The 13,571-nt window shown below is 41.0% G+C and overlaps 1 protein-coding gene across 16 annotated transcripts in view; it reads right to left on the bottom strand.

Moving 5' to 3' along the window:
• The window catches only part of LOC309348541 (uncharacterized protein), a 410,924-nt gene extending 400,276 nt beyond the window's left edge, over positions 1 to 10,648 (bottom strand). For 10 of the 16 annotated variants that reach the window (XR_014159451.1, XR_014159452.1, XR_014159453.1 and 7 more), the window contains exons 1-2: positions 9,739 to 10,648; positions 8,545 to 8,626 (exon numbers count right to left, since the gene is read on the bottom strand). Coding sequence is in view for 1 of the 16 variants with exons in the window: in XM_081873868.1 (XP_081729994.1) it covers positions 8,545 to 8,626; positions 10,198 to 10,240 (125 nt within the window). In the remaining 15 variants the exon portion in view is untranslated. Of the gene's footprint in view, positions 1 to 6,157; positions 7,314 to 8,544; positions 8,627 to 9,738 lie in introns of those variants that run through there. The other 6 variants (XR_014159457.1, XR_014159460.1, XR_014159463.1 and 3 more) reach the window with 3 other exon arrangements.
• Between the last annotated feature and the right edge of the window lie 2,923 nt (positions 10,649 to 13,571).

Here is a 13,571-nt window from a genome sequence, read left to right as displayed (position 1 = left end):
GATGAACCTGGGAACTTCTGCATGCAAACCAATTGCTCTGCCATTTAGTCCTTCCCTTATTGCAAATGAATACAACAGACACCGCATATTCGGTATGTGGCAAGGGCCTGAATCAATGGGTTTCCCCAAAGAGGAACAACTGCCTAAGCATAAGATTCTGTCCCAGTTCCAAAGACATCATTGGTCCTATTGTCCTATTTAGCTTCCCTCAACAGCAATTCTACTCTAAATAGAATGCTGGATAAGTGGGAATATTGTTTTTATCTTCATTGCTACATTTGCCACTCTAGTAGAAGTAACTCTATATTCCATCACTTCCTAAATACAGGAGGTTATGTGTGTATAATGCTAACTAATATGTGCATTAGTTAGGATGCGGGTGGCGCTGTGGGTAAAACCTCAGTGCCTAGGACTTGCTGATCGCAAGGTCGGCGGTTCGAATCCCCGCGGCGGGGTGAGCTCCCATCATTCGGTCCCAGCTCCTGCCCACCTAGCAGTTCGAAAGCACCCCTAAGTGCAAGTAGATAAATAGGTACCGCTTTATAGCGGGAAGGTAAACGGCGTTTCCGTGTGCGGCGCTGGTGCTGGCTCGCCAGATGCCGCTTAATCACGCTGGCCATGTGACCCGGAAGTGTCTCTGGACAGCGCTGGCTCTCGGCCTCTTGAGCAAGATGAGCGTGCAACCCTAGAGTCGGACACGACTGGCCCGTACGGGCAGGGGTACCTTTACCTTTACCTTTAATGTGTGCATGAGTGAGTACTTAGGTGTTTGGCCATGTGATGTGGTACACTGGTTAATTTTAAAACAACAGCTTGGCCTACCTCTCAAGCCATACTCCAGGTTTTGGGGGGTCAGGCAGCTTGCCTTCACCTATGGCAGTACTGAGTTCCTGTGCTATGCACCATTATCTGTTGGTGCCACCATGTTTATTACACTAGCCTCCAACGGATGTGTGTATGTTGGAGGCTGTCATAATTAGTATGATGGTGCCTGCAAGTTAACGGATACTATGTGCACCTGGCCACCACCATCCCAACTGTCCACAACTGCCACCCAGCTGAACCACATTAGCTGCAATGGTGGCTACAAACTGGTGGTTATGGGCCCTACTGGGGGCTTTGAAAGCATTTGCCCATGTATGCTGTCTGCTGGCCTGCCACCATGAATCACAACATTCTATATGTATTCTAAATGAGGTGTGTGAAATTAATGAGAATTTTTTCACTTAGATATTTAGATGAGCCAGAAGAATGAGACCCAAGAAGATCTGAGGTAAATGCCTGCCTCTATGCTGTAACTGACTTAATCTTTGTCCTTATATAAGCCATTCACCTTGAGGGGCAGGTGAAGGATGGGGATTTTCCATTATAAACCTGGGATGACAGTAGTGGTTACCCGCAAAGACAGTTGTTTAGTGACCAATTGTACATGACTTATCTATCACCAAGCTTTACATCATAGCAGTCTTTGTTTTCCCACATCACAGATATTACTGTAATAGATATTGTGGTTTTACTACCAATGTTTATATATAGCCTTCAGTTAACTAATATATTTATATTTTTTAAAAAAGAGCCCATCCATCATAATGTGATCATGGAGGGAATTTGAATGGAACTACTTAAGTAGTAATGGAACCATACGTTTGTTCACAATTTAGGAAATGGTTGGTTGGCAACCATCCGTCTCAGTAGACAATGAAGGAATGTGCTTTTGGGGGTGAAATCAAACTGTTGCAAGGTTATGGCTGAAATAGAACTAAATGTCAATCACAATAGTGTGTATGCTGATCCTATAAAGTTTATACTGTTCTGGGCAAATATTCCTCAATAATTTCTAGATGATTTTCAATTCTATTTATGTGAAACGGAAGAACTATTTATCAAGATATTTACCATACAATAATGGTAAAATCGGAGAAGACTCTCTTTGAGCTAAACATAAACACAAATTTCAACTTTGTTTGCATCTGTTAATTTAGAAGGCTTGCACGGGGGGGCGGAATGGTAACATAATTTAGCAAATAAATCAGATAACCTTTCTGACACAAATAGGGATCCACCAAGTGTGAGGAGAAGCAACTGTCACAGCAGACATATACTGTCTCATATACTGAAGCATAGTTAGATCAGGGTAGACTGAATGGTGCAATGAAAGTTAACATCTGCTTTCAATGAACACACAAGTTTATTTCTGCTATCTTCAACTGATCTTTCCCTCCATTCTTATAGAGCAAGCTATGTAAGTTTTCTTTGGACACCCAATCTATGTTAACTTTTACACTTAAAATAATAAATTCATTTGCATTTTCCATAAATAAGTACTCAATGAGATTACAATGGATGAGAATATAAAAGGGGAATGAAAGCCCAACAACACAGGAGCTCTAATTATTTTATCATTAGATACCAATATTGCACTTACCACCCCAAATATTTTAACTCTCAGCTTCTGAATGTGCCAGGCCAAATTGCTTATATACAGTCTAAGAAGTGGTGTCAGCACAGTGACAAAAATCCAGGCTGAAGTTGTCTGGGAAATCTCATGTCCTTGGCCTTGCCTCACCAAATAGATGAAAAATTATAGGATGAACTTGACTGCCTTAGAACTTACTACCCTTCCAGCCTCAGTAGGACAGCAATTCACAGGAGGCAATTTCACAGGGATTTATTTAGGAGATTTAGTCAGCAGTGAAACTGCCTCTCTCTTCCCCCCACCCAAACCAATGCCTCTTCTTTGTAATGCATTGTTATGCTCACTGCTACAAAGGATGTAATACGATGTTCTAGGTACATGCAATGGTAAATTATCGGGAGGGGAGAGACAAAGTATCAGAGAGGGCAAACTATTGAAAACAGGAGGGACATGATGTCCAACTTAGAGTCAATTCATATATTATATAAAAAGTGGATGAAGAGAAGTTCAACTTGCACATCCTTCTCTGTGAATTTCTACGGTAAAGTGAGAGCTCATAAATTTCATTGTGAGTTCAAACTTGCAAGATAATTTTCTACGGTCCAGTGTAAGCTGGATAATAAGAAGCATGAGTGAATGAGAAGGAATGAGTGTATGCAAATATACACTCTGAAGGCAGCCCTGTTTAGGGAAGCTTTTAATGTTTAATACTGTAGGTTATTGTATTTTGGTGTTCTGTTGGAAGCCACCCAGAGTGGCTGGGGAAACCCAGCCAGATGGGCGGGGTATAAATAACAAAATAATAATAATAACAACAACAACAACAACAACAACAACAACAACAACAACAACAACAACAACAATGTGCTGCACCTGCCACTGAATATGGATGGAGTCCAATGCAACTTTTCTGATGGCTTGTTTTCCGGTGGACACCTCTTTTAATGTAAGGGGAGCCATTTTGGCCAATTCCTTCTTTGCGCTGCAGCCCCTTGCACTACCAAAAAATATTTCAGAAAAGTGAGGAGGGGAATAACAGTGGGGAAGCAATGCAGGGCAAACTGGAGGAAATTACCTCCCCTTCTCTTATATTAGCAGTGGGGTTTGCTGGAACAAAAGCTGTTCCATGAGTGGAAATACAACATTGGATTCCACCTGAAAGTGCTGGAAAACAAGTCACAGGAAAAAAGATAAACGTGCTCAGGAACCAGCATAGGACAATGAATAATCCCTGAAATTAACTCTGATTGAAATCCCATCTGACACATATTGGAGGAGCTCTACCATCTCTCAGCATCAGTTCCAATACATTGTACAATGATAGGCAATGAGAAGTTGTAAATTATGTTGTATTTTAAAAGCTATTAAATAATAACTTATTATTTAGAAAGCTCAACTGTCATGGTGCAGGTGCACAGTTGACACCAAAGTTGGGCAAGTGCCAGGTGACCAAGCATTTTTTCCCCTGGGGTTTCCATGCTGACACACACAAACCAGAAGAATACCCAGTCCACCCTTACCACTGCCATTTCAATACTTCCAGAGAGGTGGGATTAAAGAGGTGATTCAAACTTCATGCTGCACTGTTCGGAACAGTCATGACTCTTTTCTGGAAGGTGGGCATTTCAGGTCTCTTACCTAAAGAACCACATAAACTTGCAAACGATACACCTAGAGGTTAAATGGAGGGCAGAGTTGGAGCCTAAATGCAATGTGCATATGTATAAGGTACAGAAGGCCCAGGTGGTAAGAGGTAACCCCAAGGATAGGGACTGATAACAGAATGGGGGTGGGGGGTGAGATGCAAGGCTTTGCCTAAGAGCCAATGTGACATAATGGCAACTATTTTGTGGTTGAATGTGACAAAACGTAGGTTTGAAAATGTGCTCATGCGTTACTGGGTGGCCTTGAACAAGTCAGTAGTTCTCAGTCTAACAGCTAGTTTATCTATCAGGGATGTTACAAGGATAAAATGAGATAAACTACTATACATGGAGATTAAATTTAAAGCATGTGCAAGGCTGGATTAAGGTTGTTGGGGGCCCTGTTGGAGTTCCCAAAATAGGTCCCTCAAAAGGAATGAATGAAACAAGGTATTTTTTAAAAAAGAAAGTCTTGTGGTATTTTAACAACTAACAGATTTATTTGGCATATGCTTTACTGGATTCTGACCCTGGGGAGTTTCTCAACTCTCAGCAAAACACAAACAAAAAACCCCATCTTGACAAGCTTGATAAACAAAAAGAAAATACTGTGAGCATGTCCAGTTTCACATTTGAAACTCATTTAATTCATCATTGTTTTTGCTCATTTCTTGCCAGCCTACCTCAAATGACTGTTGTGACAATATAGAAGAGGTATAAAATGGCTGCAAAAGGGGACTTAGTGCTTGTATCACAGACATTACAGTTTTCCTCACACTTTAAACATTTATTTTATTTAATAAAATTTGTATACTGCTTAATTGTAAATAAAACTTTTAAGTCATTTTCCTTCCTAAGTTTCTTTCCAGGAGGGCTAGATCTTCTTTAAAAAAAAAAAAAAGTCTGAGCCCCCTTGCAGGCATGGGCCCTGGTGCAATTGCTCCAACTGCACATTATAACCTGGCTGTGTATGTACTAAGTGAGGCTGACTGGACACATGGAAATGGTGTTTGTAAGCAGCTTCTTTTATCTCCTGTTAGAAATACATTTAAATATCATATGTGGAAGGAGGAGAGCTCCACCTACTTTGATGGTTAACAGGTTTTAGAATTTTTTGTGTGTGATTCCGCCCCGGTCCCAGTAAGCTGATGGATAGTGCATTTTAGCAAATAAAGAGATTGCTGCTGTGCTGCATTAGTGGCATCATATGTATACTAACAACCTGACACATACCAGTATTAGAAGCTGTACTTGAAGATACAATAGCCAAAGGCAGCACATAATTGTTTGTAATTTAGCACAAGTGATGCCTCTCTAATCAAATTCTCTTGTTGATATACTTCCGGGGTCTAGGCTTCCAGAAACAAAAGCATGGCTTTCATTTTTGGTTAACTTTTCCAGATTTGGTAAGTTGTGAAAAATATAATATGGTAAAAATGGTACCTTGGGGAACACTTTTTCAGTCTATTTAATTAAATGTAATGATAATCTGTGCAACATCTGATCATATTTTTCATTAGATCTCATTTTTAAATTTTCACTAGCTTCATAATAAAGCATAATGATAAACCAAACCAATCATGAGCCTGCTTATAGATTTTCTGCTTTGTAATGTTCTGTACCATAAAATCCCCCGCCTTCCCCCATGAAACACCAAGTAGCAAATTGCAGTATTATAGCCTTCCCTTAGTGACTGAAACATCCATTTCTGTGTGGCATCAGACTAATAGATATATTTCCGTAGGTAAATGGAAAGAATTTCTCGCTGTAATCTTATTTGAATTTCATTTCATTTGATTAAAGTAGGGAGGAGGGAGGGGGAAATTAAACAAAAGAATTCAAAATGAAATTGAAGAGATGTGTTGCTGGAACGAAAGCGAAGACAGTACCTGACATGATTTTCCTGAGCATAATGCTGCCAGACCTAATAGGGCAAGCTGTGGTATGAATGGATGATATCTTAGGTTTTTGTAATGCTAAAGGACTTATCAAGTTTTTTTTTTTTTTTTTAAGCAGACAGATAAGGGAATCTAAAGTTATGTCAAACAAATTACATTTTAGTTATTAGCGGCTAGTTTGTAAATATCAAAGACCCACTTATTATAGTGCTTGGAGCTGCATTTGCATGCTGATGAAATGCGAGTGGATGGCTGTGAACTGTAGGGTTATCTCTAGTGGAGCAGTGGGGAGCTCCAGAATCAGACAGTTGAGCATCTGACCGACTCAAGAGTCCAAGCTGCAGACCTCTTCTATTCACTTTCTTCACAACAATTAAAATATGCAAAGTGATAATTTTCCTTAAGTAGCCTTAAATGTGCGATCTATTTAAATGTGAGGGAAAATTGCCTGAAGCTTCTGGTGTGAGGGACAAAAAAGAATAAATTATGCAAATAGCGGAAAAGGACTCTACCACTTGAACGCCTAATTTTCCTGTAATAAGCATACTGTTTCATTTAATTTTTTGCCTCTTATTAAAAGTGACAGTTCTTTTTGCACTGTCTGATGGTTATATCTGACACAAGCAAGGGGAAATGACTGCTAGACTAAATGCTAAAGCGTTTTGGTAGCTTTTTTAGATGATGGTTACATTCACAAAGTAATTATGCACTGAAGAGTCGAGAAATAAGGTTTAATTACACAGTAATCGCTTCTGATGGACACGGCAGAAGTGTGAACACCGCCAGACTGCAATCCATCAATGACAAACCCCTGGCCACTTTTAATTCCTCCTCATTTGCATCATAACCTCCGCACCAAGTTGCACAAATGCTGTTAAATGTTAATAGGAGCTGTCTCTCCACTCAAAATGAATGCTTAAGCTGTTTCATTTTTTTCCCTCCTCCACCTCAGACCTTCAAAACCAGCTCCTCTCTGAGAGCAGGCATTAAGCACAGAGCATGGTGCATGGTCACTGTTGTGCTAATTGGGAGCAACACTTAAAGTTTTATCTCTCAAGCGCTAATAATGCACACTGCTGACAAACCAGTGAATAAGTAATGGACTGGGGGTGTGGGGGGTGAAGAGAGAAGGCAAACGGCATGCCTGGAATGAAAAATGCAGTTGGGACTGTTGTTCAGTGACTAGCTATTTGATTAGGCCCTGTAGTCGTATTTAATCCAGATCCTTGGGGAACATAGACAAAATTACATCTTCATCTCATCAAACATTCAGCCATATTTAAGCATTCAGCTGATCATGCTTTTATTGTTTCTCTTGCAGCTACAGAGAGACAATGATGTGCTGAACTCTTCATTCTGTAACACAGAAAGACTGAGCTTAAACTAGGTTCTTTTATTGGGGAGAAGGGCAGAATTAGAGCTATGGTTTAAGCCCATTAAGTATGGAGAAGGGGTCCCCCCCCTTGTTTACCAATTTATTTATAATCTCCTCTTTCTTTTCCCCCTTCATCATCCATGTTTGGACCAACTTACATCCTGAGACCGTTCCACATCATTAATTTTCAAATTATTCTTTTTTTACTAAGCAGTAGGCATCGTTTTGTCCTGATAAGAGGAAGATTCCTCTGCTGCGTACCCACCAGCAAGTTCCACTGACTGTTCCATGGAACAGGAAAGGTAATTTGTAAGCAGCCAGCTAAGTTTAACAGTAGAGTCCTAAGTGACAAAAAGCGTCTTTTTTTCCTCCATGAAGATTGAGAATTAACAACACCTTTCAGTGCATAATAGTTAAGCCTTTATCACTTCAGGAGCTGCTGATAAGGTTAAGAACACTAGACAAACTGCTCATTAGTGGGAAGGCTTGCCTTTTATATTAAAGACTGCTGGGTACTGAAGTTCCTCTAGTGAGCAATACATCCCTGGCATTTGAAAAGAACGAGCTAATCACAGCACATAAATGAATATGGGAAAACATGGCATAGTCTAGCGATATTAGGTTGGTTTTCCTATACATTTTATATGTGTGCAAAAATCATGCTCAACAATGCAATGCAATTGCAAGCTCCCATTGAAGCTGGCAACTTAGGCTTCTTGGATTTGCCAGCATCTTCCATCAAGATAACTTCCTTATATGAACTGCTATTCCTCTGGCTGTTCAGCACACATCTAAAAACACAAGCTGCACTCCCCAACTCATTTAGTTCATGATACGACCATGACCAGAAATGCAGACCATTGCAAATTTGTTCAACAGTGGTTACCAAAGCAATAACAACCAAAATAGAAGTGATCAATGCATTTGTGGTTTGCAAACAATTCAAATGGTGATTAAACAATAAAATAAAATAATTGGCTCCATGCTGTCCTTCAGTAATATCCCCAAATTTACTGCCTGAGATATGTTACTTCATCCCACCCAAGGGTTAGGGCTGACTCTGTATAGCAAAAGTTAAGTTCAATTTCTGCCCTTGGAAGTTTGTGGTGTGGTGTGTAGTAAAGGGCTTTCTCTGTTGCAGCCCCCATCATTAGCCCACCATCATTAGCACACCAAGCAGCTGGGGTGAATTAAAGTGGAACAATCACTTACAGTTTCTGGAGTTCAAAGGCTTTATTCATGCAATAACTATTTGCAGGATGAGTGGAGATGAAAGAAACAGATGACATCTCGTCTGGGGAAAAGAACAAAGTGGCTTAGTTTTGGTATGAAGTTAACTCAGAGAGCTAAAAAAGGTGCTGGCTCGATTGTTACACAGTGCCCTCTGTAGTTTAAAGCAACGCATTCATTTACTACAAACTCAAGAGAAGGAAATTTGTTTTTCTCCAACAGCACCTAAATTGTGGGACTCCATCCCCACAGAGATGTGTCTGGCACCTTCGCTGTATAGCTTTCAGTGTGTGCTGAAGACACAAGCCTCTTTTTAAAGGGTGCACCCTGTTCTTCTAACTGTTGCTTTGCTAACCAAGGAAACCCCCTACTGAATAAAGTGTTCACTGACTCCCACCACTGAGGTTCCTTAAAGCACATAAACATAAAGAGATAAAGGAGTTGCAAAATATGCATGCTCAGAAGTAGTTTGAAGGATTGTAGTTTAGTGGTAAGGCCCTCAGGATCAGGAAACTTTTGCTACATAACCCAAAAGCGTGGTTGCAGCCAATAATAATAATAATAATGATGATTATTATTATTATTCAATATTCAAAAGAAAAAGAGAGCATTGGGGCAAGTGACAGAAAAACAATAGCAACCCACTATCATTATCCTTAAGTATCTTCCTTTTTCCTATTATTATTATTATTATTATTATTATTCAATATTCAGAAGAAAAAGAGAACATTGGGGCAAGTGACAGAAAAACAATAGCAACCCACTATCATTATTTCTTAAGTATCTTCCTATTTCTCTCACTCCCTCCAAGATATTTTCTAGCTATGAAATCCTTCCAACACCTTGCTAGCTAGGCCCAGCAATGGCCTCTTTTTATAATTTTTATTATTATTATTTTGACAAAGTAATAAGAATAAATAAATAAGAATAAAAATTAAAATAAGAATAAAAATATTCATACATTTTTATCCTTCTTATTCTTATTTTTATTCTTAGCAATGGCCTCTTCACTGCTATCCACTATTGAGTTTACCTCAGGATTTGTGAATGCTATACAACACTAACTTAAGTGTTAAGTTGCAGGATTTTATTTTTATTCTTTTAATGAGTGGTCCTTTTGCATTGAACCCTACTGAAATCTTATACATACGCCAATAAAGCTTTGAGAATACAAACCTGGGAATTTACCTCAGGAGGTTTGCTGGTTCTTCAAAATGGAGGCCTTTCTGCCTGTTCCCTCAGGAATTAGTGTACGTTCTCTGCTCCGCTTACTGAGGCATACCCCCTCCCCCGGCTTCAGCCTCATAAACGCTTTTAAATAAATGAAATGAAACAAAACCAAATGAAACAAATGCAGCTGCTTGTTCCCCTCATAGGTTTCCTTTCTTCTGCCTGGAACAACGAAGCCTCAGGAGTCTGGTTAGGGCCGGCTCGGTTGCTAGTTTATGGGCCGGAGCCTTTCCACCCTCTGTCACGTTACAGGTATTTTGACTTTGGGCCATTTCAGGTGCGTTTTCAACGTGGCCCAAGCAGTGGAAGCAGCAACCACAGGCATGTCCTCTCGGCTCATTTCCCCGTGCCCGAACCGCGAGGCAGCAAAGTTATGAGGCCAGCTGCCATTTCTCACGGACATACCCCGAATTGGCTCCAGCTGCTTTTGATCTGACTGCAGTTTCATTTTTGCCAGCCATGCCAACCCTTCTGCGGGCGCCTTCTGTGAGGTCTGGGGTTTGCAGAAGGAGGACTCTGGCTACCTAATTCCCAGTCAGGTGTTCTCTTCACACAACTAAGCGTCAAGTGGAATGAGAGCAAGGCCCCGCCTTCTGCCACTCATGCAGTGCAGGGGAGGAATCCGTAGCACGAGCCTGTTCAATACACACCTGTTTGCCTCCCCTTGAAACCTGCGTGTGTGCAGACATGGCCCCATGTGGGGAGGGGGCCAAGGCTGTAATTGTGGAGCTAGAAGCTGTGACCCCACCATCCCCTCTCATGTGAGAGCTATAAATAAGTCAAAAATGTGTGTGTGTGTGTGTGAGAGAGAGAGAGAGAGAGAGAGAGAGAGAGAGAGAGAGAGAAAGAGAGAGAGAGAGAGAGGGAGAAGAGGAGAAAGAGAGAAGGAAAGAAGGAGAGAGAGAGAGAGAGAGAGAAGGGGAAAAAAGAGAGGCATTTCCAAAGCAGCTAACTTCCTACCAAGAGAGAACTGCTGTACAGTAAAATTGCCACTTTTTATTTTCAAAACTCCTTGCACCCCAGGCAGACTGGAATAATGATGTTGTTGTTGTTGTTGTTGCTGCTGCTGCTGCTGTTTGCAACACTTAAAAAAGAAAGAAAAAGTACTGGCAATATACCATCGATATTTTTCCCCACAGCATGCCCAAAGTATTCTGTCTACCCACCCACCCCCTCCGCCTCTCCACATTATTGTGGAAATGCCAAACGTCTTGCCTGGATATGGGTTTTATAGAGACAAGTACAAGTAAACTGAACTGGTTAGCAGTTGACAAGTACTGAGGAAGCTTCTGGCAAGATGATCACATTTCAACAAGTGTGCAGTTTTATAAAACAAAGATATTTGAGTGAGGTGGAGGTGTTTAGATTCACAGCAAGGTTCAAAGACCGCTCATCTATATATTCAAGATTAAGGCATACCCCCCCCCCCAAAAAAAAGTGCCAGTGTTTTTAAGCGTGTTTGTTACGTTTGCTTTTTATATCCATACTAACGAATGCAAGGTCACCCACATGATACAATCACAATCCCTTTTTTGCTACTCTCTCTGAATGGTGTTCCTGTGTTTTAGTGAGCCGTTAAACCAGTGCAGTGAGACATACTGGAGGTGGGAATTATTGGAGAATCTCCAGTGCTTTCTATAGTCAAACACAGAGCTAGGGAAGAACAAAATTTTGCCAAGGCTCCACACAAAAAACACTGAATGTGGAGCTAATGTTGCAAACTGACAGAATTTTTCAAGCTCCTATGTGAAAATAAAATAAAACTTGTTTGACCAGTGACCTTTCAATACTATGTTTGCCAAAATATGATCCTGACAAATTGACATATATTCCCAATTTTGTCAAAAACAATTTTTGGAGGCTATATCTCTCTCACACAAAGAATCATTAAAAATGTATGTTTTCTCTCCATCTGGTGTACTCAACTGGGGTGTTGTCAATGGGATCAAATCGTAATCTAGACTGGTTGTGTATAAACAGTTGTCAATATTTCTGTTTCAAAAACTCTTCATTACACGAGTGTTTAGTTGCAGATACTGCAGGAGTTTCTAAGAAGGGCAACCAAGAGTTGAAACAGTTCTTACAAAATAATGGCAGGCAGTCATAAAAAGAGGCAGTTCACAATGCAATCCCAATTCCTAAAAGCCATTGCTCCCTCTTTAGTAGGTGATAGACTATCAGAACCTGCAGTGTGACATGGATCTTTGTGGGCAGAACCAGATATCAACAGTATGTGTCTAAAGCATTTAACAAAATATGTTATTTCATGTGTTGAAGCAAAAGATTTCCCTAAAACGTAGCTAGGATGAGGGACCTCCCATTAGGCAGAGTGAGGTAATCGCCTCAGGTGGCAAGTGCTAGGGAGCAGCAATGGCGCACACACACATACATTCATTTTGAGCACCCAAGACATTCACATCTGCTAAGTATCAGTGTTGTGTGTCTTGCACGCCTGTCAAGAACCCTCTGAACTAGCCTGCTGCCCTCAGGTATGCTAGAGGTCACTATTCCATTGCCAATACTTAGGCGTGTTTCACCTGCCAGTCCAGTCAGCTTCATAGAATAGAAGGGGACTCCATCTTACCCTTTGCCACAAGCAACAAAATATATTGGGCCTTCTTCTTCCCATTTTATCATGACAGCAACCCTGTGAAGCAGGTTAGGCTGAGAGACAGTGACTGGCCCAAGTGCACTTCATGGCCAAGCAGCGGCGTAGCGTGGGTTGTCAGCACCCGGGACAAGGCAAGTAATTTGCGCCCCCTAACCCGGGGCAAGGCAAGTAATTTGTGCCCCCTAACCCGTGGATTTGCGCTCCCTAACCCGTGGATTTGCGCCCCCTAACCCTAACCCCCAGATGTTGCGCCCGGTGCGGCCGGCCCCCCCCTGCACCCCCCACGCTACGCCACTGTGGCCAAGTGAAGATTTGAACCTTGATCCTAGGTCCAACATTCTAACAACTACTCTGGATCTCATTAACTTATAGTATGCAATCCCTGTGTTCATAGCATTGTTGCCCAACAGTCCTGAAAAATCATGTGTTCCCATGTCTTCTCCCAAACAAACCATATAAAATTAACTCCTTTTGTATGATGAGACTTTTAGAAAATGTCCAAGGACATAATAACACAATGGTCTGGTTTGCATATCATGGTTAGCCCAACTGTGGCATATTGGGGACCACGCAAATGTGCAGGCTCCCAAAGAGGAGTCAACAGCCACTTTCTTCCCACTGCACCACACTGAGCTTAGCCAAGGTTTGAAGTAGGCTGGATCTAGATACATTCAAAAAGCGTTTCAGGAAAACATGTTCAAAAAGGGAAATCAAGTTGGCAAAAGACAGCGCCATCTGGTGTCCCAGTGTTATAATGCATATAAAGCACTTTTTCTTTACAAATGTAGCAGAGTCCTAAGTGTGTTAAGTGCTCTCCTCACTAATAACGACCTGTAGCAGAGAACCTACAGTATGCCCAAAGTCTGCCTTACTATGACATGCAAACCAGGCAAATACAATGTTTGCACTATTGACTATATCTATCATCTATCTATCTATCTATCTGAGCTCTTAGTGGAAAGTTGTATTTGCTTGCTATTTTTGACAGACAGTTCTTGATATATTGCCACACTGATATTCTTCTTAAACAGCTTCCGGCACTTGCCATAAGCTATATAAATCTGTCTACACCTCTATTATCCTACACCTCTATTAGCTACAGTGCTGAAAATGACAAAGCATAGGATTCCCACCTTTTTCTGGCCTGCTCCTATGCAGAAGAACATAA

The sequence above is a fragment of the Podarcis erhardii genome, assembly GCF_964252035.2.
Source record: "Podarcis erhardii genome assembly, chromosome: 1".
Classification (NCBI taxonomy): Eukaryota; Metazoa; Chordata; class Lepidosauria; order Squamata; family Lacertidae; genus Podarcis; species Podarcis erhardii.
Note: the sequence above shows the minus strand (reverse complement) of the source record. Positions and strands in the feature narration are given on the sequence as shown.